The sequence below is a fragment of the Eschscholzia californica genome, unplaced genomic scaffold (genome assembly GCF_041429995.1).
Source record: "Eschscholzia californica isolate CP2 unplaced genomic scaffold, dmEscCali1.0.p SCAF_4, whole genome shotgun sequence".
Classification (NCBI taxonomy): domain Eukaryota; kingdom Viridiplantae; phylum Streptophyta; class Magnoliopsida; order Ranunculales; family Papaveraceae; genus Eschscholzia; species Eschscholzia californica.
The window spans coordinates 9,722,941-9,747,000 of NW_028238461.1; the positions used below are offsets into that span (position 1 = coordinate 9,722,941).

A 24,060-nucleotide genomic window follows, 5' to 3' on the forward strand; every position below is an offset into this window, starting at 1 on the left:
TGTGGTTCACTAATGTAGTTGGTTGAATTACATTTATAAAATGTTACAATAATTTAGTTAAAGTGTATTTACAAAAATAAACTAGTCTTGATCTAAATTTTAAAGTTAATGAAATTTTTTTGTTTTGTTGTTAGACTTGTTCGTTAATTTATTTTGCCTTGAACTATAGATTTTTACAAAGAAAGAATTCAGTGTTTATGTCGAATGCGCTTTGCTTCGCTTTACAGAAGAGATAAACTGTTGTCTTGAGAGTTAAAACCGGTAGAGTGAAAGATTCGCTAAGTGTGAAATCCCATTGTATCTGAGGAGTCAAGGATTTGCTGGGAATTCCGGATCGATATAGAAGTAGTTTGACGACAAGAGTGCTCGTAGATCAGGGAGAAGAAGTACCATTGGCGAAGTTCCTTCCTCCAATCTTTGTGTAGGATGTACCTGAGCAAGAGACAAAGCAGCTGAGATCAGAATGAGTAGTATGGGTTTCTTTGTTCGGTCCGACTAATCAATGTAAATAAGATTTCATCGATGAATTATACTTTTTTTATTTGTATATATTTGGCATGTTCAACCAAATATTGACTTTCAGGAAAAAAAAAAAGGAGACACAAAACATAAAAAAATATTTGTATGGAGTACAAATAATAGATACGTGTGATAGTTGGTTAGTACAAATTAATTTTAGACGATTTAATTGCAACTCTTGGTTTTGCTCCGGCGAAGGGTATCCCCTCGTCAGAATCTCTTATCTTTCTTTCCTTCTTCGAGTATGTTGTTTTCTTTTCTTGCCCTAATATACATCTATAACCTTCTCTGTAGAGTTTTTGGAGTATATTTTTTCGATCGGAATTCCGAATTTGATAGAGAAGAAGTTCCAGTTGTTATTTCTTGAGTAGTGGAATTCTCTTTTCTAAGCTTTCAACGATTCTATCTCCAAAAAAAGAAACAGATCTTTATCTCACCATCTCTCTATTTATAATTTGCTCATATTATCTTTTAATCTCCCTTTCTCTGTCTGTTTGTCAATTTGTTCATATGGTGATACTTTAAAAGATATAATTTATAGGGTTTTGATTGGGGTTCATTTATTTGATTCACTATTTGACTTTAATTCTTTCGGAAAAAAAGTATGATTCATCATCCGACTAACCATTCTCCATTGCCATCGGTGGATGTGGAAGTGGGTTAAGGTGGAGGATTCTTAAGGAGGGTTCGTCCATGGATGAAGACTGATGTGTCGTCCATCGATGAAGACTGATGTGTCGTCCATTGATGAAGATTGACGGTTTGGTAGTTCTTCATGCATTGTATGGCACCACGATTCGTCCATTGATGAAGATCGGCGTCTCCTTGTTTAATCAACTATGAAGAATATAACGATCTGGCAACTTACTATCAAAAAGATTGAAGATGTATTTACTATCTTAAGAGAAAAGAACGCTCAAGATTTCAATATTATTAGTATAATATAGTGGTGCGGAGATAGGTAGAAGTGAGAGGTTATTTAGTATTTCACTATATTTAGTACAATAAAATTGGCGGTTCTTCAGTGGTGGCAGAGACCTAATGGTAATGGCGGCGCTGGCTCTCTCGACTGGGATACTTTTAGTCTTAGTTATTTTTTTGGTGACCTTTATGGTTTTTTCATCTTTGATCTTTAAGGTCTTTTCATCTTTGATCTTTATAGTCTTTTCATCTTTGATCTTTAGGGTCTTTTCACCTTTGATCTTCTTTTGTTGACCTTCAGGATCTTTTTTTTGCGTCTGTATCTAGTCAATTCCTTTCACTTCATGAGGTACTTTACATTCGAAGTTCTCAGAATTTACTTATGTAACTTTCATGAAACTTGTGAAGAGAAATAACAATTATATCCATGTAAATTTGTGATTGTATTACTTATAAATGAAATATAGTCTCGGGTGGTTTAAAAAAAAACAATTTTAGAAGTCGCAACATGCAAAATAGAATAAAAATACTTAGAACTAAAATTCATTTTTTTTTTTGTTAATATGGAACTAAAATTCATGTTAATGAGATGGAGTATTAGAAACCGACAACAAATTTCGATGGGGAAGTTTTAAAAGGCCTCCCCAATTTTGTTAAAAGGCCTCCTCATGAACCATTTTACTTGCTAAATTATCACTGAGGGAGGCCTTTTAACAAAAATGAGGGGCCCTATAAAATCTCCCTTCTTTTTCTTAATTGTCAAATGGTTCTGAATTGAGAATCCACAAATTTTTTTTTTTTTTTTTTTTTTTTTTTTTTTGAAACGGTTGATTCCATAAATCATAATATTCATTACAATAGTAACGAGAAATTAACAACAAATACATTATTGAGAACCCGGGACTAAAAGTCCATATGCCAATTCATGAGGGGCATTATTGGCATTCCGCGGGCAATAATTGAAGCTGATCCTGTACTCCCTTGCTTTAGCCCTAATAAGCTCGACTTCATACTTCATTCTCCATGGAATAGATAGTGATGGTTCAGTTAATAGGGAAATCATAACCCTAGAATCACCTTCAATCTCTGCCTCATATAATAACAATTCCTCCACCATCTGTAACCCTAATCCAAATGCTTTCATCTCGCTATGTAACGCCGATATGGGGGGAAAAGTTACTGCTCTTGTTCTCCATGTTACTCCATTCGAATCCCTAACAACAGCTGCCGCCGAGGCTCCTTCAGGTCTGAAAGCTCCATCTACGTTCACTTTATATCCCCCATGCAATGGTGGAATCCATGTTTGATCCTGTTGTGATGCTTCGGTTTGAATCGGAATTTGAAGATTTGGGTTTCGATTTAACTCTAACTTCGTCAAAAGCCAAACCCTATTTAACTCGATTGGTGTGTTCCTGAAATGCAATTCATTTCGATGCTTCCACCAGATCCAAATCAGATAAGTGAATTTATACCATACCTCATTTGCTTCATTGCCTTTGTTAAGAATATTCTGTAGATTCATAATAGGATCTAACCCTAGCTGTAACAGATCTACATCATTAGTAATACCAATAAGGTTAATGAAAATAGGGCAATTACCAAATAAATGATATATGTTTTCCACTTCCTGTATATTGCAAAGCTTACAATAAGGATTGATATGATGCATTCTTTTGTTGATATTATCCAAAGTGGCCACTCCATTATGAATCAGTTTCCAGATAAATTCTTGGATTTTAGGATCCATGTTCTTTTTGTTCCAGAGTTTTTGCCATGGAAAATTCCTTATAGTATCTGGTAAAACAGGAGGAGTAATCATTAGTGAATAATAAGATTTAGAAGAGAATTTACCTTGTTTTGTTGAGCACCACATGAGTCTATCAACTTCATTTGTTATAGGAATGTATATACTATTAATAGCATTAATACTGTTTTGATCAAAATATTCTCTGAGTATTGCTTGATTCCACTGATTAGTTCCCACTGTTAGTAAATCAGATACTGTGTTGATATTATTGGGAAGTGGTTTGATTAATTGAGGTCTTTTGTGTGGCATATCCATTAACCAGGGGTCTTTAGCAACTTTCACCTCCTTTCCATTGCCTATTTGCCAACAGCAATTAGCTTTTAATACCTCCCTGATATGTAACATAGATTTCCAGAAGTGGGAGTTGGAGTTTTTGATTGATACATCCCAAAATTCTTCATTTGTAAGGTATTTTGCTTTTAGTGTTTGAACCCACATTGCATCTTTATTTGTTAAAATTCTCCATGCCATCTTAGCTAACATTGATTCATTAACCTCAGCTAATTTTCTTATACCAAGTCCACCATGCTTTTTTGGAGAAGTAATTATGTCCCACCTTATGAAATGCAATTTATGACATGTGCTACACATATTTTTTAACTGTTATAAAACATTTCAATCTACTATCATTGTAGGTATAAAAAACAACGATTAACATAATAAATACACATAGTAGGACTGACCAGGGCTGGAATCAGAGCAACCACAATTTCTCTTTCTAATTTCGATTTCCAAAAGATACATAATAGGACTGTGGTAGATGTATACATATATACATCTCCTAGCAGAAATTTGAAGCCAGCCTTTTTATCATGAACTGAGCACGTATCATGTATTTTTGTTTCAAACCGACAAGAGTATAATTTCGTGAGAATTTCAATTTGACTAGGTTGTTTGAAGGAGCGGGGGCTTTCAGTTAGAAAGACAAATAAAGCAGTTCACAATGGCTGTACTAATGCTGTCATGTTACAGAAAATGACCAAGATATTGGGTTCGTAAAAACTAAAACAGGTGCAACTAGTGGTGCAAAAAAAAAAAAAAGATACTGTGGCTGCTGGGATTCGAGCCCAGGTCTCCACGGCCACAACGTGGAATTCTCACCACTAAACTACAGCCACTTTGGTGTCATATACACCGAAGAAAGCTTTATTTTTTGGTTTGATGAAATGAAGAAACCTTTATTATTTTTTGTTTTGAAGTGTACCTTTATTATTCTTATACTTTGACTACTTGTTTTAATATCCAATTTCAGATGTTTTATATGTATCCAAATCTTGTTCCAAGTTCTTGAATTGCTTGTGAAGTTCTTCAATATCAACATCAATGATTCTTTTCATGTTTTTTCTTTATGTTCTTCTTCTGATCAAATTTTGATTTGCGGTTTATTTAAACTACTAGATTCTAAGGAGAAAATAAAGGGAAATCAGAACTACCCATGTCCGATTTTTACGCCACCATTGATGCCTCCTCTTGTATATCTAACCTAAGAGCATCTTCGATGCAAGACTCTAGCTCTAAATCTTAGATTGTCATATAAGATTTTTAAGAGTTTCTCTTCAAAATCCATCTCCAATGCAACACATAACTTGGATCTCTAAAATGAGGTGACGGTAGTTATTTTAGAGATCCTTAAGAGGACACTCTAAATTTAGAGAGTTTTCTTGAGGATCTCTAAGTAATTTAGAGTGTCCTCTTGAAGATCTCTAAGTGTCACATAAGCTAATCAATTAATTTTACAATAAAATGTAGGTTTTTAGAGTTTCTTTTGAGTGTTGCATTGGAGAAGGCTTTCCAATAGAGTATCTCTAAACAGCCAAATAGGAAAGCTACCGTTTAGAGATTCGTTTTTCACACTTGACACATAGGATTTTTAGAGTTTTTCTCAAGTCTTGCACTCGGAGATGCTCTAACACTTCATCTCTCTAGAAATTTGATTTGTTGTGAGTAAATCATTAATCAGCCAAATGAATTGGTGGGTAATCAAATCAAAACCCTAACTGAATATAAAAAGTGGTTGAAAAAGAACTAACAACTTCCAAAACCCTAACTTTATAGAAGAAGATTTTGGAAACTTTCAAATTTTTTTGTCTCTTTTAGAAGAACTTATTCAGAAGAGAATTTCCTGAGGAACGATTTGAATAGTTATTTCGGTAGGGATATTATCGTAATTTTGTACATCTTTACTTTGCCCGACTGTAGCCCTATAACCCGAGTAGAGTGAAGGGCCCGACTAGGAGCTATACAACTCGAACCTGATGTCCAAATTAGAAGGGGAGTGTCAAAACTTGGTTGGCCGAGTGGTTGATAGTGTTACATGCCTTGTAACGACTAACATAGATCGTAGTCGATTTCTGAAGAAAAAAAAAATTTAGAAGCGGAACAATTATAAGGCGCCCTGAAAAATGCTATAGTTGTCTACCGTCTGTAGGCACCTCCCAAAATTGGTTTAGCTTGATCTGAGAGAGAGATTACAAATGAGAGAAAAACTATGAGATAGCTTGATCGGAGAGCTCGAACTCGGCCAGTCCGAGACCTTGCTTTAGGTTTCTGACTGGTTAGTCCAAGTAGGGAGCGCCTACAGTTTGGAGATTTGACCACACCTTAGACTCCCCCCTAATAGAAATTTAGAAAGGTAAGAATTTCCCGCCATTTAAGTAGGTCTATAAAAGCTTCTAAATTCAAGAACTGGAAATCTCTTTCCCCATTTCAAGAGAAATCTAGAGAGAGGGAAGTAGAGAGATCTAGATAGAGAGAGAGAGAGAGAAGCAGAGAGATCTAGATAGAGAGAGAGAGAGAGAGAGAGAGGAAATTTCCTGACTATTATGTTGTTCGAGGCCTACTGGTGTACCTCTATCGACCGCCGATCAGAATTCTGACTTGAAGATTTTGAACTTTTCGCCATTGATCGTCATGGAGGTATGATTATTATCAGATTTCATTGGATTTTTCGTACTCTCATTGATTATGTAATTCCTTGAAAGTTTTTTTTCATCAACTTAGAGAGAGGTTCATCAGACGAAAACCTAGGGTTTTAGTAGATGATTCACCCTATAAAATTAATCAGATTATTTGGAACTTCAATGCATTAATCCTTTCCTTTCCGTCAGCAGATCTCGGATGTAAATCTGGATCTAAATTTTCTGCTTAATTTTACAAGGCTAATGATCTATGAAAGAGAAGCTTAGAATTCTTATTACTTCAATCAATACTAATTAGTTACAGGAGATCCCTTTATATAGAGTTTGAAGAGAAATCATTCTAGAGAGAGAAAGTAGTTTTAGGATAACTAATCAATTAACTAACACTAACTACCATTACAACTAACCCATTCTGTTAATAGAGTACACACGAGTGAATACCACATGTGTGTGGGTGCTCATAGAAACTGCTTAATTTCATCTTCATCCTTTCATAACCAATCCTCTTCTTCTGAGGTCTCTTATCTATTTGTCTTCGACATTAGTCCCTGATGCATCATCTTCATCAACTCCCTTACAGCCCCCCTCAAACATATGTTCCAAGGAAGGAAGGAACATAAGTTTGCTTCGGAGAAACTCAAAAGAGGAGAGGAGAAGACCCTTTGTCAAAATGTCAGCAAGGTTCATATCTGAAGGGACAAACTTCACTTCCAAATGCTTCAGATTGACCAAATCTCGAACAAAATGAACATCAATCTCTACATGTTTGGTTCTAGCATGAAACACAGGATTAGAAGCCAAATACTTAGCCCCCATATTATCACAGTAAAGAATCATTGGAAAAGATATAGGAATGGTAAGATCATTCATCAAGTAAGAGACCCAAAGAAGTTCAGATGTGGCTAATGACAAAGCCCTGTATTCTGCTTCAGTTGAGGACCTAGAGACTGTATTCTGCTTCTTAGAAGACCATGAAATCAGAGTAGATCCTAAGAAGATACAATACCCACTTGTAGACTTTCGAGAATCTGGGCAACTCCCCCAATCTGAATCAGAGTAACCAGATAAAGAGGAAAGATCTCCTGATGCAATGGTAATGCCAGCTCCAATGCTGCCCTTTAAGTATCTAAGAACTTTCTTGAGCAAAACCAAGTGAGTAGAGGTAGGATTATGCATAAACTGTGAGAGATAGTTAATGGCATAAGTAACATCTGGTCTGGTTAGAGTTATATATTGTAAACCACCAACAATACTCCTATATGTCAATGGATCCTCAAGAAGGTCACCATCTAGCTTAGAGACTCTCTTACCATGAGTGACAGGAACACCACTAGGTTTACAATTCACCAAATCTACCTTCTGAAGTAGCTCAAGTATATATTTGGTCTGTGTAAGCTGAATAGAAGTGGAAGAAGAACACCTATGTACCTCAATTCCCAAAAAGTAATGGAGAATACCTAACTCCTTCATAGCAAATGCAGTACCCAAATCATGAACCAGGGTCTGAACCAAAGAATTACTTGAGCCAGTCAAGATTATGTCATCAACATATAGAAGAAACACCAAAAGATCACCATTCTTACTATAAACAAACATAGAAGAGTCTGAAGAGCTCTTGGTAAAACCCCATCCAACTAGATAGCTAGCTATTTTGGTAAACCAGGCCCTAGGTGCCTGCTTGAGACCATACAAGGATTTGTGTAAGTGACACACAAAATTAGGATGAATAGAGTCAACAAACCCCTGTGGCTGCTTCATGTATACATTTTCAAACAATTCCCCATGAAGGAATGCATTTGAAACATCAAGTTGAAGAATAGACCAAGACTTTGTGACTGCTAAGGTTAACACAATTCTCACTGTTTGTATCTTAACTACAGGGCTAAAAGTCTCTTGATAATCAATTCCCTCTTGTTGGTTGTAGCCTTGTGCTACTAACCTAGCTTTATATCTCTCAAGTGAGCCATCTGACCTATATTTAACCTTGAAGACCCACTTACTACCCAACACATTCATAGAAGGAAGCCTAGGTACCAAAGACCATGTCTTGTTTTGGGTAAGAGCCTGAAATTCTGCAGACATAGCATTACACCAATGCTCACTCTTGCTGGCTTCCTTATAAGAGGTGGGTTCAGGAATAGATTGAGTATGAGCAGCCAAAAATGAAGAATGAAAAGTATGAGGTGATGTTAGTAAAGCCACATAATCAGGTATGTGTTTAGGTTTAGCAATACCACTCTTGGACCTAGTCTGCATAGAATGAGTGTTAGATAGAGATGTGGCTGAGGGTAAACCAGAAGAAGGATTGGTCTCTGTGATTTCAAGAGAAGTGGTTGGAGTATCTTGATCATGAATAGGATAATTGGTGTGGTGATCACTTAAGGAAGTGTCACTACTGGCTGGTAAAGCAGGCAAAACAATAACTTCATAAGGGGCTGGAGATTCACTAGATGAGGAAGTAGAAGACTGAGTCATTTCACTAAAAGGGAAAGAGGACTCATCAAAAATAACATGTCTAGAGACATACTCTTTATTTGAAGAGAGATCCAAGCATTTGAACCCCTTATGGGTAGGGCTATATCCTATAAACACACACTTTGTTGATCTTGGACTAAGTTTATCAATCTTAATGTCTCCAAGATAAGGATAGCAAGTGGAACCAAACACTTTAATCATATTATAATCAGGAACCCTATTGAATAGCACCTCATAAGGAGTTTTATAAGAAAGTACCTTACTTGGAGTCCTATTGATGAGAAAAGTGGCTGTAGCATATGCATGATACCAAAAGTGCTTGGGCATAGAAGCTTGAAAAAGGATGGTGTTGCCCACAGAGGTAATGTGCCTGTTCTTCCTCTCAGCTCTCCCATTTTGTTGAGGAGTATAGGGACAGGAGCTTCTGAAGATTATCCCACATTTATTTAAATAGGCTTGAAAGTCTCCCTTAGCCAATTCCAAAGCTCCATCACTTTGGAATGTCTTGATGGATGCAGAAAGGAGCTTCTCATAGTGCCTTTGAAAGTGTTGAAAACAGCCCAGGCTGTCAGACCTCAATCTCATAGGGTATATCCAAAAGAAGGAGCTATAATCATCCATAAACAATATGTAATATCTAATACCAGACTTTGTAGAGACTGGAGATGGACCCCAAATGTCACAGTGGATAAGCTCAAGTGCAGTGGAAGAAGAGCTTGTGGATTGATAGAAGGGGAGCCTGTGACTCTTCCCTATTTGACAAGAAGGACAGATATCATAGGCATCTTTAGATGAAATTGTGATGTGATTACCTCTTTCCAAAATGGATATAACTTCTTTTGAGGGATGGCCCAGTCTGTTATGCCATGTCCTAGCAGAGGCATTAACACTATAAGCTTGTTCTAAAGACATGTTTGATGAAGTGTCACAGAAACTCATAGTGAAATCAATACTATACAAGTTATTCACCATGGGACCATCAGCTAGCACCTCCTTAGACCAGAGGTCTCGGATTAAAAACCCCCAAGGTAAGAACTCAACACTACAAAAGTTTTCCTTAGTAAATTTGGAGATGGAGAGAAGGTTCTTATGAATGGCAGGGACATGTAGTACCTTTTTAAGCTCAAATGCCTGAGACCCAGCTATCACAGTAGCTTGACCAGTGTGTCTAATATCAAGACACTTTCCATCTCCTATCATGACTCCATTGTCTCCTTTATATGGAGAGCTACTTATGAGATTACCCTTGCTGTGTGTCATGTGGCTAGTAGCTCCTGTGTCTGCTATCCACTTCTCATCTCTCTTAGTGGATGCAATCTTTTCAGGAGAAGAAGTTAGAGATTGGGAATCACTTATAAGTGCTCCAAAATGAGCCTGTTCCTCTTCTTCTTCTAATTGTTCTATATATTCATCTCCTTCTTCATCATCATCTTCAATTTCTTGTAAGTGAAGATTAGCAAAGTTTCTTGGTTGATTTCTTTGAACAGAAGTTGACTCTGAGAAGTCCTTGAATCTCATTCGACATTGCCTAGCTGTGTGACCCCATTTATAGCAAATGCCACAAGGTATAGTCGTATAATCAAAGAAATTATTTCTAACAGAAGGAGAAGTAATCTTGGGTGAAAGCTTGGGTCCAGACTCAAGAGCTTGAGTCTGTGAAATTGGTTTGTTACCTCTGAAAGGAAAGGGTCGAGAACCACCTCTAGAAGGATATCTTTTAACAAAATATGATTCATTATCATCAATTGGTTCTTGTTCTTTAAGCCAGTGTTCATGGTGAAGAAGTCTACTTCTTAATTCAGCAAAAGTTAAAGAGCCTTCAAAACTGAATCCCTGATTCTTTGATACAGAAGAAACAACTCTTTTCCAATTCAAAACTGAAGATTCAGCTTGAAGATTGTACAAAGAATAGCCGAAACCTCTTGTGGATTAAAAACTATCTTGTTTGTTGAACTTGTCCCAATTGCGCTTTCCCGGATCTTGATGATCGAAAAAAAATCGCTTAGGGCTCGTGATACCATGAAAGAGAAGCTTAGAATTCTTATTACTTCAATCAATACTAATTAGTTACAGGAGATCTCTTTATATAGAGTTTGAAGAGAAATCATTCTAGAGAGAGAAAGTAGTTTTAGGATAACTAATCAATTAACTAACACTAACTACCATTACAACTAACCCATTCTGTTAATAGAGTACACACGAGTGAATACCACATGTGTGTGGGTGCTCATAGAAACTGCTTAATTTCATCTTCATCCTTTCATAACCAATCCTCTTCTTCTGAGGTCTCTTATCTATTTGTCTTCGACATTAGTCCCTGATGCATCATCTTCATCAACTCCCTTACAATCTACTGAGAGGTAGTATCATTCATCTTAATCCATTTGGGTATGATCCATTCCTCTGTAAATGGATTATGAAAATTTGGAGATGTCATTGAATATTATTTTTGATGATATGAGTGATTAGAGTGCATTGTGTATTGTACATCACATAGTGGGCTAGATAACTTCATTTTCCACGTCCTACCTGCAATGTATAGTCTTCTTTGTATATTTTAGGTTGGAGATGAACGGTTTGACCGGAAATATGTCTATAGGGCACGCCATAGTTATGGAAAATAAGGAAAAAAAATGTAAGGGTTATGGCCTCTTTCGAAGCAATTTGAAGCTCTTGAATGTTAGTTTTCGACGCCCTATTCTTGTCAAAAAGTCATACCATCAACACCTTGTGCTGCAGATAGATCATTGCTTCCCGTATCGATATCTCAGGCCTTATATCTTATTTCAGTCTCTAATTAGTAATTTTCCAAAACATGGCTAAAAGAACAATTATGAAAAACATACCCGATTTGATTCACTCTGCATTCCTGTATTGGCCTTGTTGAACATGATTTACCTTCTTGTCAACAGTTAACAATAGATGCCCTCCTAATTAGCCTAGCAGAATTTGTGCAGTTATGATGAATAAACTTCCAAATATATGCCTAACTTCTTATGTAAACCGCATGTTGCCACTTTCCTTTTATGTTATAAATACAACTTACTCTTTTGCTAGTATAGATGCTCATGAGTCTCATTACAATCACTATGTAAATTCATTAGACCCAATGTTTGAGAAAGGTGTTTTCCGTGCAAACACGTTTTTTTGTACAATACGAGGCCGTCCCTTGAGGTGGTAAAGAGGCGTTGCTTCAATATCATTTATTTGAATTGAGTAGTATTTTGTTCTAAATGTAGTATATTTATTGAGTTTTTTTTTTGCAGTACTTGAACAAATTAGTTTTTCAATATTAAAGTTAAAGTATATGAATGCTTTTTGGTCAAATCTACCATTTTGACTACCTCTACAAGTTAAAGAAAAAGAGAGGTTTACATACAAACTCCTTTTCATTTAATTGCAGGGAGAATTTCTGAGGTCACTTGGTAAAGTGCGAGTTCGTGGTCGCTATTGGTATGAAGTTCAAAATCAACACTATAAAGTACAAGATTTGCGATTAGTTTCATCTAAAACTCGTTTTAAGTTCAATACTTTTGGTTGCCTTAACTTGTAGCTATGCTCTGAATCATCTAGCCCCTTGAATTTGCAAGCTGTCCACAACTCCTCTGATGGAATCACAATCCAGATCAGTAGGAGAGTACCCAGAGAGCCAAAACATCCTTGGGCCATTCCAAAGATAGAGTGATAGACACACCTTTAATCTTCAATTCATTATGTTGTAAAACCTCTCAGGTATTAAGTCGTTATTCCAGTTTGGAGGATAACTGATTAGGTAAAATATCAGCATATCTAGGTTCAAATCTAATCGTGGTAGGCATGTCAGTCTTTACTGTTCAAATGTCATACATATTAATATACTTATATCACTTATAAGTCGTGATATTTAAGAACAGTAACATGTGGATAGTTATTAATTTAACATAAGGGTTCAACTCTTTCCTACTTTGTGGCATCACAATTGAATCGCAATCCTAGTTAGTATATCCTTTGCGCAACAATTCCAATGCTCAAGTATCTTGCACAGTGCGGCGAGCATTCCAGGTATGAATCTGTCTTTACTATCGCCCTCATAACTTATATTGCTAAAGTTTATCTTTTCCTTTTCCATTTCAAAATTACATTCTTCAAATGCAAGTATTTTCGTAATGAATGTTTTGTAGCGGTGACCATCAATTACTATCTGATTAGATGTGATATATGAGGCCTTGAATCTGGTTTATTTTGTAAAGTAAAAAAGGTAGCTGCTGATGTGAAATAAACCAAATCCAAATATGAAGTTAGTTTATTTGCCAAACCAACTAATTGTTGTTTTCTTAGATTTTATTCTACGTTCTCAGTCTATTTGACAATTTATATTGTTATACTCTTTTATCTGTTGTTTTATGTTACATTTTTGAAATCTAATAGGGTTTGAGTTGAGTCAAGCACAATTTTTTCTTATATTTCATTCCAACTCTTCAAATCTCATTATTGAAAAATGTCCAACATCAAACTACTTTATAGACTCAATTAAGTCGTGCATGGACTTAATAGTTCCATTTTGTTTTGTTTAAAATATGTTTATTTGGTTGTTTTATTTTGTCTTTCTAAGTCGTCAAATCGTAATATTAAAAACATTTGACCGCGAATTATGTTTTAGACTGAACGAGTCACGCACGGATTTATTATAAGTCGCAATTAGGAGATAACTATCTTAATCTTGAACTAACTACGACATTCTTGTTCAAGTTAGATGTTAATACTAGTCTGACAAGGAGAAAATTGATGGTTGGTATTTGGACAATCATATATGTTATTTCTTAATCCAATTTCACGACTCTGAATCGTTTTTCAATCAGACAAATGATATTCCTGTCATTGCTATCTTTTGCAGGGAGAAATTATTCAAGAAGCTTGTGAAATCCTTTTGTTTCACGACCAAAGTTCTTAGCTGCAGAATCTTTCACGTCGTTTACCCAAACGCAAAATTCCATGGTAAAGCACATTATACCCTTAAAGTACCCGCCATCACTTTCTAATTCAGTTCTTTCCTCTCCGTCTCTCTTTGAGTGTTTTTTTTCTTAAATTCCTCTGCCAAGAATCTTAGACAAACTTGGTGTCACTTTCAGGTCGGCATTGTTGAAAAAACGGACATGACATGGGCATAAAAGATGGGGTGAAAAGATAAATAATGCTTCTTGTAAGTAAAATGGTAAGTTACCCTCTTCATGATTTATTTCTAGGGAGATGCTACAAGTACATACAAGTTTAAATACGGTCTCGACCGTTCTTTTACCTGGATGAGTCTGCATGTCAAAGATTAAGTAAGAATTCTATATACTTATAGCATTTTCGTTATTTCGATGTGGCAAATAGATTTTGTGTCTGAAATCTCTAATATGATATTAGCTCTTCACATTAAAAACTGTTAAAAAATGGTTTGATAATCCAAATAATTGAAAGTTGAAACCTTAAATATCCGCCTAATAAAATGTTTGGCCCAATAGTTAGTGTTGAAATTGCAGAGGTTATCATCCACCTACTTGTAAAGTGGGTGACAAAAAAGAATTCCATTTCATTGGTTAGTAGTAGAAAGCAACTTTACATGTATGGAATTAAGTGGAAACTATACTCAGTAGGTAAGGTCTACCAATCTAGTCATAGGCTTTTTTAGCTGTCCATGTACAGATGTACTTATTAGTTTGTTACATTTTCTAGAGAAGTTCTTTCATTTGCTTTCATTTGGAAATGCTTCTAAATTTAAGAAAGATGAGATAAAGAAGAGAGAGAAAGTAATACACGTATAGGTAGAGTGGTAGAGGAGAATTCTGATGTCTTAGGACATATCCTACTAAATACTCCCATGAAGACCTGAACCCCACAACCCTTTCCCTACCTCTTTTTATAGTTTGGTTGCATCTTGGGTGATGGTTGGTTTTCTAGTTTTCATCAAGACTAGTAGGTTGGCCAAAATAGGTGGATGAATCCAGGCCAGAACCCAACTTGGACAATCCGGATTTGACCCACTTTTTTGGGTTGAATCCAGCCCGTGTCCGCATTTTTGCCTTGATTCGTCCTACTTTTTCAGACAACTTATCATTTTTGTTGTTTCATTTCATAATTAGGGATCCATAACACCAACCACCTTTTTTCAATGCATTCAAGTGTTTGTGTTCACAAATTTCACTTCTACATTTTTTTTTGAATTATCAGCTTGCATCGAACCCTTGACCTCTAGGGTGGAAGACTAAACCTCTTAGCACTCCAACCAAGGGTTGTTGGCTCGCTTCTACATTCTCACTCTCTTGTTGTGAAAGAGACCCGCGCGCTTAGTCCCATTTCATTTTGTGAGGCTGTAGTTAGGGCCCAAAGATTGGCCGAAATGGTCATCCAAAATTAACAAGTCATACTAATTTAGTCTTTTATGTTGCCACATCATCTGGTTCATAGTTCGAGTACAGGGTTCTTGCTTTATGCTGTAAAAATATAACAATAATTGCATACTCAAATGGTGAGGATCTTCAATGACGTGGTTATATTTTAGAAAATATTATAGTTATCTAGCCACGAAGAACAACTATACCATAAAGTAGTAGCTACAACAATTATAATGATTATGTAAAAAACGGAACTCTTTCAATAAAATAAATAATAATGATGAAGGTACAAAATTGTTAATTTCTATTATAATGACTCTTATCAACAGTGGCACAAACGAGACATTAGCATTATTATAAGAATGTGTGATGCATGAATATTATATTAGAGCTTTATATATTATGATACAAATGTTATTAAACCATTTGGTCCATAAAAAGTAGATGAAGACAAATTAGCTATATGATACCAAATCAATCTTCATATAGATTACATTTGTTAGATTTTTCTTTAAAAATCTCCTCCTTCTTTAATCGCATCTAACATACGTCATAATTGAGCATTGTTATAAAAAACTTGTCTTGTTTATGCAACTAGATTTACTTTATACTATTTTTATACCTTAATTCTATAATCTTTTATTGAATCTGTCTTGTTTAAACGCACATATGTGTAGCTAACTCATTAGAAAGTTGTCTTATGTCAGTTATAGAGATATAACTTCTATAATACATGAGAAATTGAATTTGGTTAGGTGGTATTATGCCTTAGCTCTATGTCCAAGAGAAGTCAATCTGATTGAACTTTTGATAGAGAAAGTCTTTAGAAGTGGGGTATGTATGTCAGTCAGATGGTGAATGAGTGATAATGGGGACAACCATTAAGAGGGAAGATGGGGAAAGGGGAGGGGTTGGTGCAGGAGCACAGTGAAATGGAGCTGGCCTAACAAAGTCCAAACCTCCCCATCTTTATCCTGGACAGCTTCACATATTTATTATTGGGAGATGCTACATACCCCACCCGAGATGACAACATTTTTGACAACAGAATAAATGAACGCTCCATATTTCTTCGTTCCAATATCTCCATGAAACAAATCATTTGAATTCTCTTAGAACTTAGATCTAGACCGTTCATCTTTTATTGTGTTGTCATACTAGTTGTGAATTATTCTATGAAAGAAGCATTTCCCTTCATTACTTTCATTTACTATTCCTCTCAAATTTTCTTACAGGTTAGGACTTAGCTTGAGGTCCCCTCTCTCTGTATATCTCTTGTTATCCTTACTGTTGGAACAAGTGTTATTAAAAAGTTGGGAGTTCATAAGAGTTCACAAGTTACTTCCTGTTGCTTTGGAAGTTGTAACCCTAGCTGTTGAGTCACCACACACACAAAAACACTCTCTCTCTTCTCCTCAGTTACTTCCTCAATTATATTATATGCACAAAAAGGGGGCTCCGCCAGATGTCTATTCTCCACCTTTCGTTTATCTTGCCAACATTATCTTCTCTGCTCGACCAGGTACGTTGTTTATTTATCTTTCATTTTTTCATGTTTTGATAATTTCATATACTCCTATATATATATGTATATGCATATAATATACAACATTACAACCTATGCCCCACATTATATGGTTCAAATTTAAATATTGCTTTAGAATCTTAGTTGGTGTTTTCTTTTTCTTATCTTTTGAATTAGATGCATCTTACTCGTATAAATCTGGTCTGTCTTACTCAAATTGAAACGGTAGACAAAACAAATAACATTTTGACATTTGACGTTATAAAATGTGAAATCAGGGGAAAAGACTCTTAACAGTTTCTGAAAAAAATTAGCGAATTACAGTTTAGACTTTAGTTTAGAAACTGAATAAGATTGATGTATCCTTGAAGTTCAAGTAAGTTGGAAAAATCAGCACGTTTTGTGTCTTGATTTTGAATTCTTGTGATAGCAGAATTCCATGACTTTCTAACTTTCTTCACGTGAAGGCGTGAAGATCTGACCTTCTTTGTTGAAAATTATTGAAACCCTAAGAAAATCAAATTTTTGTGAGTGTTACAAAATTTTGAAATGAACATACACATGGATCATGGGGGCTATTCCCTGGTCTACTAATTGCCTTTGATGTTTACTTGTTTTGCTTGTAGTCAATGAATTCTTGGTCTTCTTGTTTTCTTTTGGAATTGTCTCTTCTTTTGTCCAAACAATAAATGTTGGCTGCTAATACTAAACCAGGGTTTGCTCGAACCCTCAAACCAATAATTTAGCCAGGAAAATTTGAGAGAAAAATAAAATTATTTTATTTGCATGTTTTATATAAATAACATATGGGTATATTACTATATTATGGCGTGTCACTGTTTATTGTCAGATACACATTATTGAATATCTTTTAAGTCTACAATACATTATAGTATTTGCATCGATAGAGAAAGACTTGTCGATTTTTTTGAGGATTTGTGAGGGTTTTCTATTACTTTATATGTGAAGTTAGCTTATTTTATAACTTTCAACTTTTGAAAAGTTTATTCCAAGTAAAAAGGTGAAAGAATAGGAGACTATATTGTTTATGTGTGCCTAAACTTATGATATTGGAGAGAAACCAGTACATCGGGATGTCAACGTGTTTTAGATTAGTTTGGGAGAGCTCACTCCAAGAACAAAACATGTGTCATGCTGTGGCAATTTATTGATCACAATATCGATAAGTCGCTATAGTTGGATAACCATACAGTTGTAGTGCTTCTCCACGTACAAAGTATGAATATACAATTACTAGTCAAAACACATTTAAAATGCTACTATTTAGGCTTGTAAGCTTGCAAGAAAGCAAGAAGAAGAAATGATAAGGATTTGACTATGAAATAACCATATACTTTTAATTTTATACAAGTTCTTTATTTAAAAAAAAAATTTGATAGTCAAAATTAATCAATTATTGGTTTATGTATAAACTTAAATTTGGACAAATATAGAGTGAACATATGTGAATATTAAAATAGTATATGTGAAGATGTTCCTATGTACAAAGTACAAAGCAAGAATTGTTTGTCAAACTAGTTTTGGTTGCAAAATTACAGACTAACCACCATTCCTCCCTGCCACAAAAGGTTCTCCAATAGCAACAGCTTTTTTTTTTTTGGTTGTCAGGTACACCTTTTTTGGGTGGGAAGTAGACAGAAAAGTAAAAGTTTCTTGCAAGTTTACCCTTTTCACCCCATTCCCCTCGTTACTAACAATTTTTCACCTTTCAACACTTGGGCATACTCTTCTTGTACATGAGCCGGGAGGCATGGACTTGGTTAAGGGGGTTCCCGGTGCCATCTTCAAGATTTACTTGATTTCCTCTTTGGCATCTTTTCAAATCTTTCTTGTGCCAAATAAATTAGGGATGAAAATAGGGTATTTTGAGCATAACTAAGTAAAGTTTGAACAAATTTGAAGTTCAGACCCACTTATGCACTTTTTTTATATTTGTTTCCACCCGATATAATCTAGCCCATATATCATAGTACAAAATAATCTTTTTCATATCTATTTGTTTGTATGTTTGTTAAAATGCATGCTATAATGTGATTTCGGTATCTTCTATCTAACACTATTTAAAAGAACAGTGTAGAATCATCAATCAAATACTCAAACCAAAGACCTAAAACTACCTATTAATATTGAACTAGAAAAGAAAATATTATGGTCTTTTAAATGGGTGTTTACTTTTTAGTTTGTATTATTAAAGTGAAGATTTGGGTAATCTTTAGCATAAGTACCACATGTTGGTACAAGTGCAAGTACAAGATTGTTTGATTAGAGGCCTCTTAGGTGAGAAAATCATCCTTAAATCCCATAACATATGGCTAACAAATAACATTATTCAATCTCATCAAACCAAAAGGAATGATAGGTGATAGGTAGAATATAGATTGATAGGGTAGATTAAAAAAGTTTAAATATCCCATTACTGTTGAGTATGAGTTGGAAAATTATTTTTAGGTGAAAAAGAAAAAAACATGTCATGAAATGTGAGACACATAACCACATATATCAAGCTTCACATTTGTACTTTTTACATTAAAGTTGAAAGCAACAACACATTTAGACCCACACCCTATAAAAAAGAGAAGATATATACATAAAATCCCAAAATCAAAAAAGAAAGAAGAAAAAAAGAAACAAGTAACCCTGTCCCTTTCTTTCCCACTCAATTCCTTTCAAGTTCATAAAAGCCAAAAAACCCTTACAAAGAGAAAAAAATTTTGATTAAATTTATGAAAACAAGGTCTCATTGTATAAAATCTATAATCTCTAATGGTTTTTGGAACTTCTTTCTGTTTATATTTCACTCTGTCTCTCTCTCTCATCTCTAAACTTAAATAGATTATCTTTGGTCTCTAATGGTCTACCCAAGTTCCAATATTTTCCTATATAAAAACTGCAATGCTTCTTCGTTAATAATTTTGTTTTAAATTTGGTGAGAGAGAGAACAAAGAGGGTGATTCATCTTTTAACTTCACCACCGGCACTACCACCATTAGTTTTGTTTGTTTCTTTATACATCTTTTTCTCTCTCTCCTTTATTGATTTTTATTGGAATCCATGTCAGGGAATGAATGGCTGGAAAGCCCAAATCAGTTTTCTCTCTGCAACTGTTTGTCTCTTTGAGTAAGTACTCTCTAGGCTTTTAGAACAAGTCTTAATGGTTGTTATTTTTTATACCCTTCACATTTTAGCTTCTTCCATTTTCCCCAGTACCTTGGAGAGCTTCCTTAAAAAAAATTTACTGAGTACTTGCTCTCAACTTGACAGTTTGTGACTTGGGTCTTTGATTTTCAGGTACCCATCTTTTAATTTTGTAAAAACTTTTGGTTCTGGATCGATTTTTCTTCTGAAATCTGGAAAAAAAAGTACCAGTTTTATTAGAATTGGGGTTGTCTGTTTCTTGCTTTTTCTAGAGTACCATTTCTCTAAACCTGGTTTTACTTGTTTAGTTTGGCTTCCTTTGTTTAATAGAGTTTTGTAGAACTGTGTCATAGACAACTGAACAAAGAAGATAAGAAGTAGAAAAAAGAAGTAGAAGAAGGGTGATAAAGAAGTTAGATTTAATGGACTGGGACTTGAAAGCAGCTTCATGGGATTTTTCTGAATTAGAGAGAGAAAGTGAACATAATCTCCCTACCCTTGTTGGTTCAAGTAGCAGTAGAGGTGAGCAGCAAAGCAGAGGGGATTGTTCAGTTGATTTGAAACTAGGGAGGTTTGGGGATTTTGGAGTGGATAAGTGGAAAGATCCAAGGATCTCAACTATGATATCTTCATCACCATCAGCTACAATGAAGAGACCTCGAGGTTCTTCTGGCAATAGAGTCCAAAATGTATCTTGCTTAGTTGAAGGATGCATGGCTGACCTTAGTAAGTGTAGAGATTATCACAGACGCCATAAAGTTTGTGAAGCTCACTCCAAAACTCCCAAGGTGATTGTTGATAGTCAAGAACAGAGGTTCTGTCAGCAGTGTAGCAGGTACCCACTTCAATTACTTGTTTAGATCGGCCAATTTAGTTAGTTTTTCGTTAGTTACTTGATTCTGTCTTGATTCTCTTCTTTTCGTTTAGTTAATTCCGTTTACCATCAGTGTCTTTGTACTTTCAATATGATCTGAAATGCTTATCTTGTCACTTGGTGGTTCTGCTTTCACTCTGCTTCTTCACATCAGGGTTTTATGCAACTTTAGGAAATTCACTTGGGGTTTTGATCTTCTGGTCAAAAATTGTCACTTGGTGGTTCTGCTTTCACTCTGCTTCTTCACATCAGGGTTTTATGCAACTTTAGGAAATTCACTTGGGGTTTTGATCTTCTGGTCAAAAATTGGAACAAGTAGGAGTGCTTCTTGGGTAAAGTTTATAAGGAGTGATTTGTTGCTTTTACATGGCAATTAGAAATCTTAAGTGGGTTAAGGGTAAATAACTCTCATTGCTTAGTCGTCTTAATCATCTTCTAAAGTGATGTGAAGATATGTTTTAACTTATTCTTTGGAGTCGATTGACATTTGTTGCATTTGTCGTACATCACTTCGTATTGGGTAGTTTTTGGTCCTTGACATGGAGACAGAGTTTTATACCTTAACCAAAGAGACAGCTAGACCGTATAGTACCGTGTAGTGAGGATGAGGATTATCCTTTACTAAAAATATATTTAATTAGTTCCTAGAAAAAGAAAGAAAAGAAACGTCATCAGTTAAGGGAGGCGCTTTCGGTAATTTTTCATGTGTGACCTTTTTGTCATTTTCCCCTTTCGTGTCGTAATAAATTAAATAGATAGACAAAGAAGTACTCACTCACCGGATAGCTTAGGTTCTTACTTCGTTACGTGTATGCCATTTTCGGAATTTTCTTACTGCACATGATCTTGGTCCATTTACCAAACCTTGATGGTAACTATACTAGTTACTTTAGATTTTTTTACTTTAGATTTTGCAGGGGATGGTGCCCCATTTTCTAGTAGGCGAATTACTCTCTTAATCTTAGTTTGAAGATTACTTGCTTAACATGCATATAATCATTTTGTTGGATGATCTAGTCTCTTGTGATTGCAGGTTTTCACTGCATATATTGTATATAGCCAGTGAAAGTCTTTTAGTACTTCGTGTTAGCAATCTGTAGGTAGTTAGGCATACTTAGCTTTTTTCTTCCTTTCTTGTCTGTTTTTAGTTAGGCTCTTATGTTATATTTGTGTACTTAATCTCATGATTTGTACAAAGAGACATAACATAGGGTGTATATAAGAAAACGGAATTAAAAGTTTAAAAGAGAGCACTTGAGTTTTTCCAAGAGATCATCAGTTGCTTTGAGGTCCTAGAACCCTCGAACTGAACACCCAAGAAAAAGAAACAAATATTTATTTCTTTAAACCATCTCTTCTTAATTGATTTGTAAACCACTTGTAGTAGGTTCGTAGCGTTTTGTTTACATTTTCATCATTATTCAAATACCCCAACAATTGGAACTGGCGTGGACTCATCGTAAGTCTTCTGCTTAAACAGATCTATGGATTATGTTAGATTCCAACTTTTTTAAGTTCATCTATGTTTATGTGTCGGGAGGAGTGATAATCTTGGTTTGCATTTGGCATAAAATTTAGCTAATTGGTGCCTTCTAATTCAAGCTGAAACCAAAAAAACGGCTTCTTAGAAGTAAACTATCGGGGCATATGGCCTTCTATTATGATGTACTTCAACTTCTTATCCAAAGCATGTTTTTGTTCCATTCTATGACCATATATATTATTGTGAGTATTTTCATGTGAAACATGAATGTCTCATTACTACTGTATGAGTGCTAGGGAGTTGTTATAGTTTGTAGTCTCACTAGCCAGAGAAGTACTTCTCTGCTGTGCACCAAGTCCTCTATCATCATGAAATGTTCCGCCCTTCCCTTCTTGTAGGTTGCTCAAAGGTTTCGTTTCGGGTTTCATTTCCATTGTTATTTTTACTATTCAACACTCCTTAACTACTTCTGACGAATTTGTGCATCAACTTTCCCTTCGATCTTGTAGGTTCCATATGTTGGCGGAGTTTGATGAGGTAAAGAGAAGCTGTAGGAAAAGACTTGATGGACACAATAGACGTCGAAGGAAGCCTCAGCCTGAATCCTTGTCCATGAATTCTGGAAGCTTATTCTCTTACCATCAAGGTTTGGATCCTTTCTCAAATATTCCAATGCTCTGTTCCTTCAGTCAGTTAAGAAACTAGCATAGTGTAGTTGCATCGTGGCATCTCTTCGGTGAAACCTTTTCTCGGTGTATAAAGCTTCAATTTCCTCTAGGGCTTTTTAGGTTCTATTGTTCTTGATTTCACAAGTAGGCAGACACCTATCTTGCACATTTGCATGGATTAAATTCAAGATCTGAAAAAACATTTTTGACCTTGTGTCAAGGTCCTATTGCTTAATGGGTCTTGTCAAGGAAAGCGACTACCTTTCCCAGATCGGATGGCTATAACTTTCTTACCTTTACTTATGTGGTTCTCTACCTTTCTCAATGTGTACAATAAATCGCAGAATTAGATTGTTAATGTCATCGGATCATTTAATTTCAGTTAGGATGTCATTTATATTATAACAGATAGCATTTTCATAGCATTTCTTGCATATTTGCCACTTACACAATGAAAACGAACATCTTTTTCTTATTGTTTTGTTTCGAAGAAATGCATCTGTATTTGCAGAACTAATTCAAAGACTCTTGAAACTGTTTTTCTCTGTATCTTAATTTACAGGTACCAGGTTATTGCCATTTGCTAATCCACAAGTATTTCCATCAACTGCGGTGACAAGTACAACTTGGCGCGAGATTGTCAAAACTGAGGAAGATATGATGCTTAATAGCCACCAGCTATCATTGCACTACGCCAACCGGCAAAACCCATTTCCAGGGTCCTTCTCTCCTGCCCACCAAGGAGGGAAACAATTTCCTTTCTTGCAGGTCGATGAACTTGGTAGTCGAATCTCCCCTGAAATCTCAGTCTGTCAACCGCTAAGCAACAACATTGAATCATCTGAAAACGTTGGGACATCTAGAAAGATGTTCTCTGATGGAATAACTAGAGTATTTGATTCAAGTTGTGCTCTCTCTCTTCTGTCATCACCGCCGACTCAACATTCACGGATTAGTTTGAGCCACCAAATGTTGCAACCTGACTCAAGCCCCATGTCTCAGCCTGTGGTACCAGAGATGAATTATAACAATCTGGGTAGATACCAATCACAGGCCATGGATGGTGAGACAATGGGTTCAGTTTTAGTTTCCGATTCAACCGAGCTAAATTGCCAGGATATATTTCATATGGTCCCTAGTGGATCATCCCAAACTGGGATGCCTCAAACTCTTCCTTTCTCTTGGGAGTAAGTTTTATGGATTAATCATGTGATCTCTTTTGTGCTTGCTTTCCCTTAGTATGTGAAAGTAGAGTTCTTTTACCTCGTATTGTAAACGATTTGGTCTCCTAAATGTTTGTGTTCTTATATTATGTAGACATACACTTCCATTTGATTTCTCTTAGTCCTTTTCCATGG

General features: G+C 35.5%; 1 protein-coding gene, 1 long non-coding RNA gene and 1 other non-coding gene across 12 annotated transcripts; 1 reads left to right on the forward strand and 2 right to left on the reverse strand.

The window, feature by feature from the left end:
* Positions 1 to 4,293: 4,293 nt before the first annotated feature.
* TRNAH-GUG (transfer RNA histidin (anticodon GUG)) lies at positions 4,294 to 4,365 on the reverse strand. The gene has a single exon. It is a non-coding gene; the product is annotated as a tRNA-His (tRNA).
* A 1,325-nt stretch (positions 4,366 to 5,690) lies between these two features.
* On the forward strand, positions 5,691 to 24,043 carry LOC147542451 (squamosa promoter-binding-like protein 16). 10 transcript variants are annotated; one of them, XM_086633816.1, is made up of 11 exons: positions 5,724 to 6,163; positions 12,044 to 12,681; positions 12,801 to 12,916; positions 13,514 to 13,614; positions 13,749 to 13,831; positions 16,232 to 16,518; positions 19,601 to 19,659; positions 19,747 to 19,830; positions 20,031 to 20,512; positions 22,544 to 22,680; positions 23,265 to 24,043. In XM_086633816.1, exons 9-11 carry the CDS (start codon positions 20,100 to 20,102, stop codon positions 23,891 to 23,893), a joined length of 1,179 nt encoding a protein of 392 aa, XP_086489942.1. In that variant the 5' UTR covers positions 5,724 to 6,163; positions 12,044 to 12,681; positions 12,801 to 12,916; positions 13,514 to 13,614; positions 13,749 to 13,831; positions 16,232 to 16,518; positions 19,601 to 19,659; positions 19,747 to 19,830; positions 20,031 to 20,099; the 3' UTR covers positions 23,894 to 24,043. The 10 variants fall into 10 exon arrangements, with proteins under 10 accessions (XP_086489939.1, XP_086489942.1, XP_086489934.1 ...); XM_086633815.1 differs by lacking the exon at positions 12,801 to 12,916 and adding an exon at positions 11,907 to 11,992 and having other exon boundaries at positions 5,904 to 6,163; positions 12,164 to 12,681; positions 20,018 to 20,512; XM_086633813.1 differs by lacking the exon at positions 12,801 to 12,916 and having other exon boundaries at positions 5,691 to 6,163; positions 20,018 to 20,512.
* On the reverse strand, positions 19,140 to 24,060 carry LOC147542452 (uncharacterized). Its single transcript, XR_015223282.1, has 3 exons — positions 22,264 to 24,060; positions 20,786 to 22,101; positions 19,140 to 20,688 (listed from the first exon to the last, which is right to left on the reverse strand). It is a non-coding gene; the product is annotated as an uncharacterized LOC147542452 (long non-coding RNA).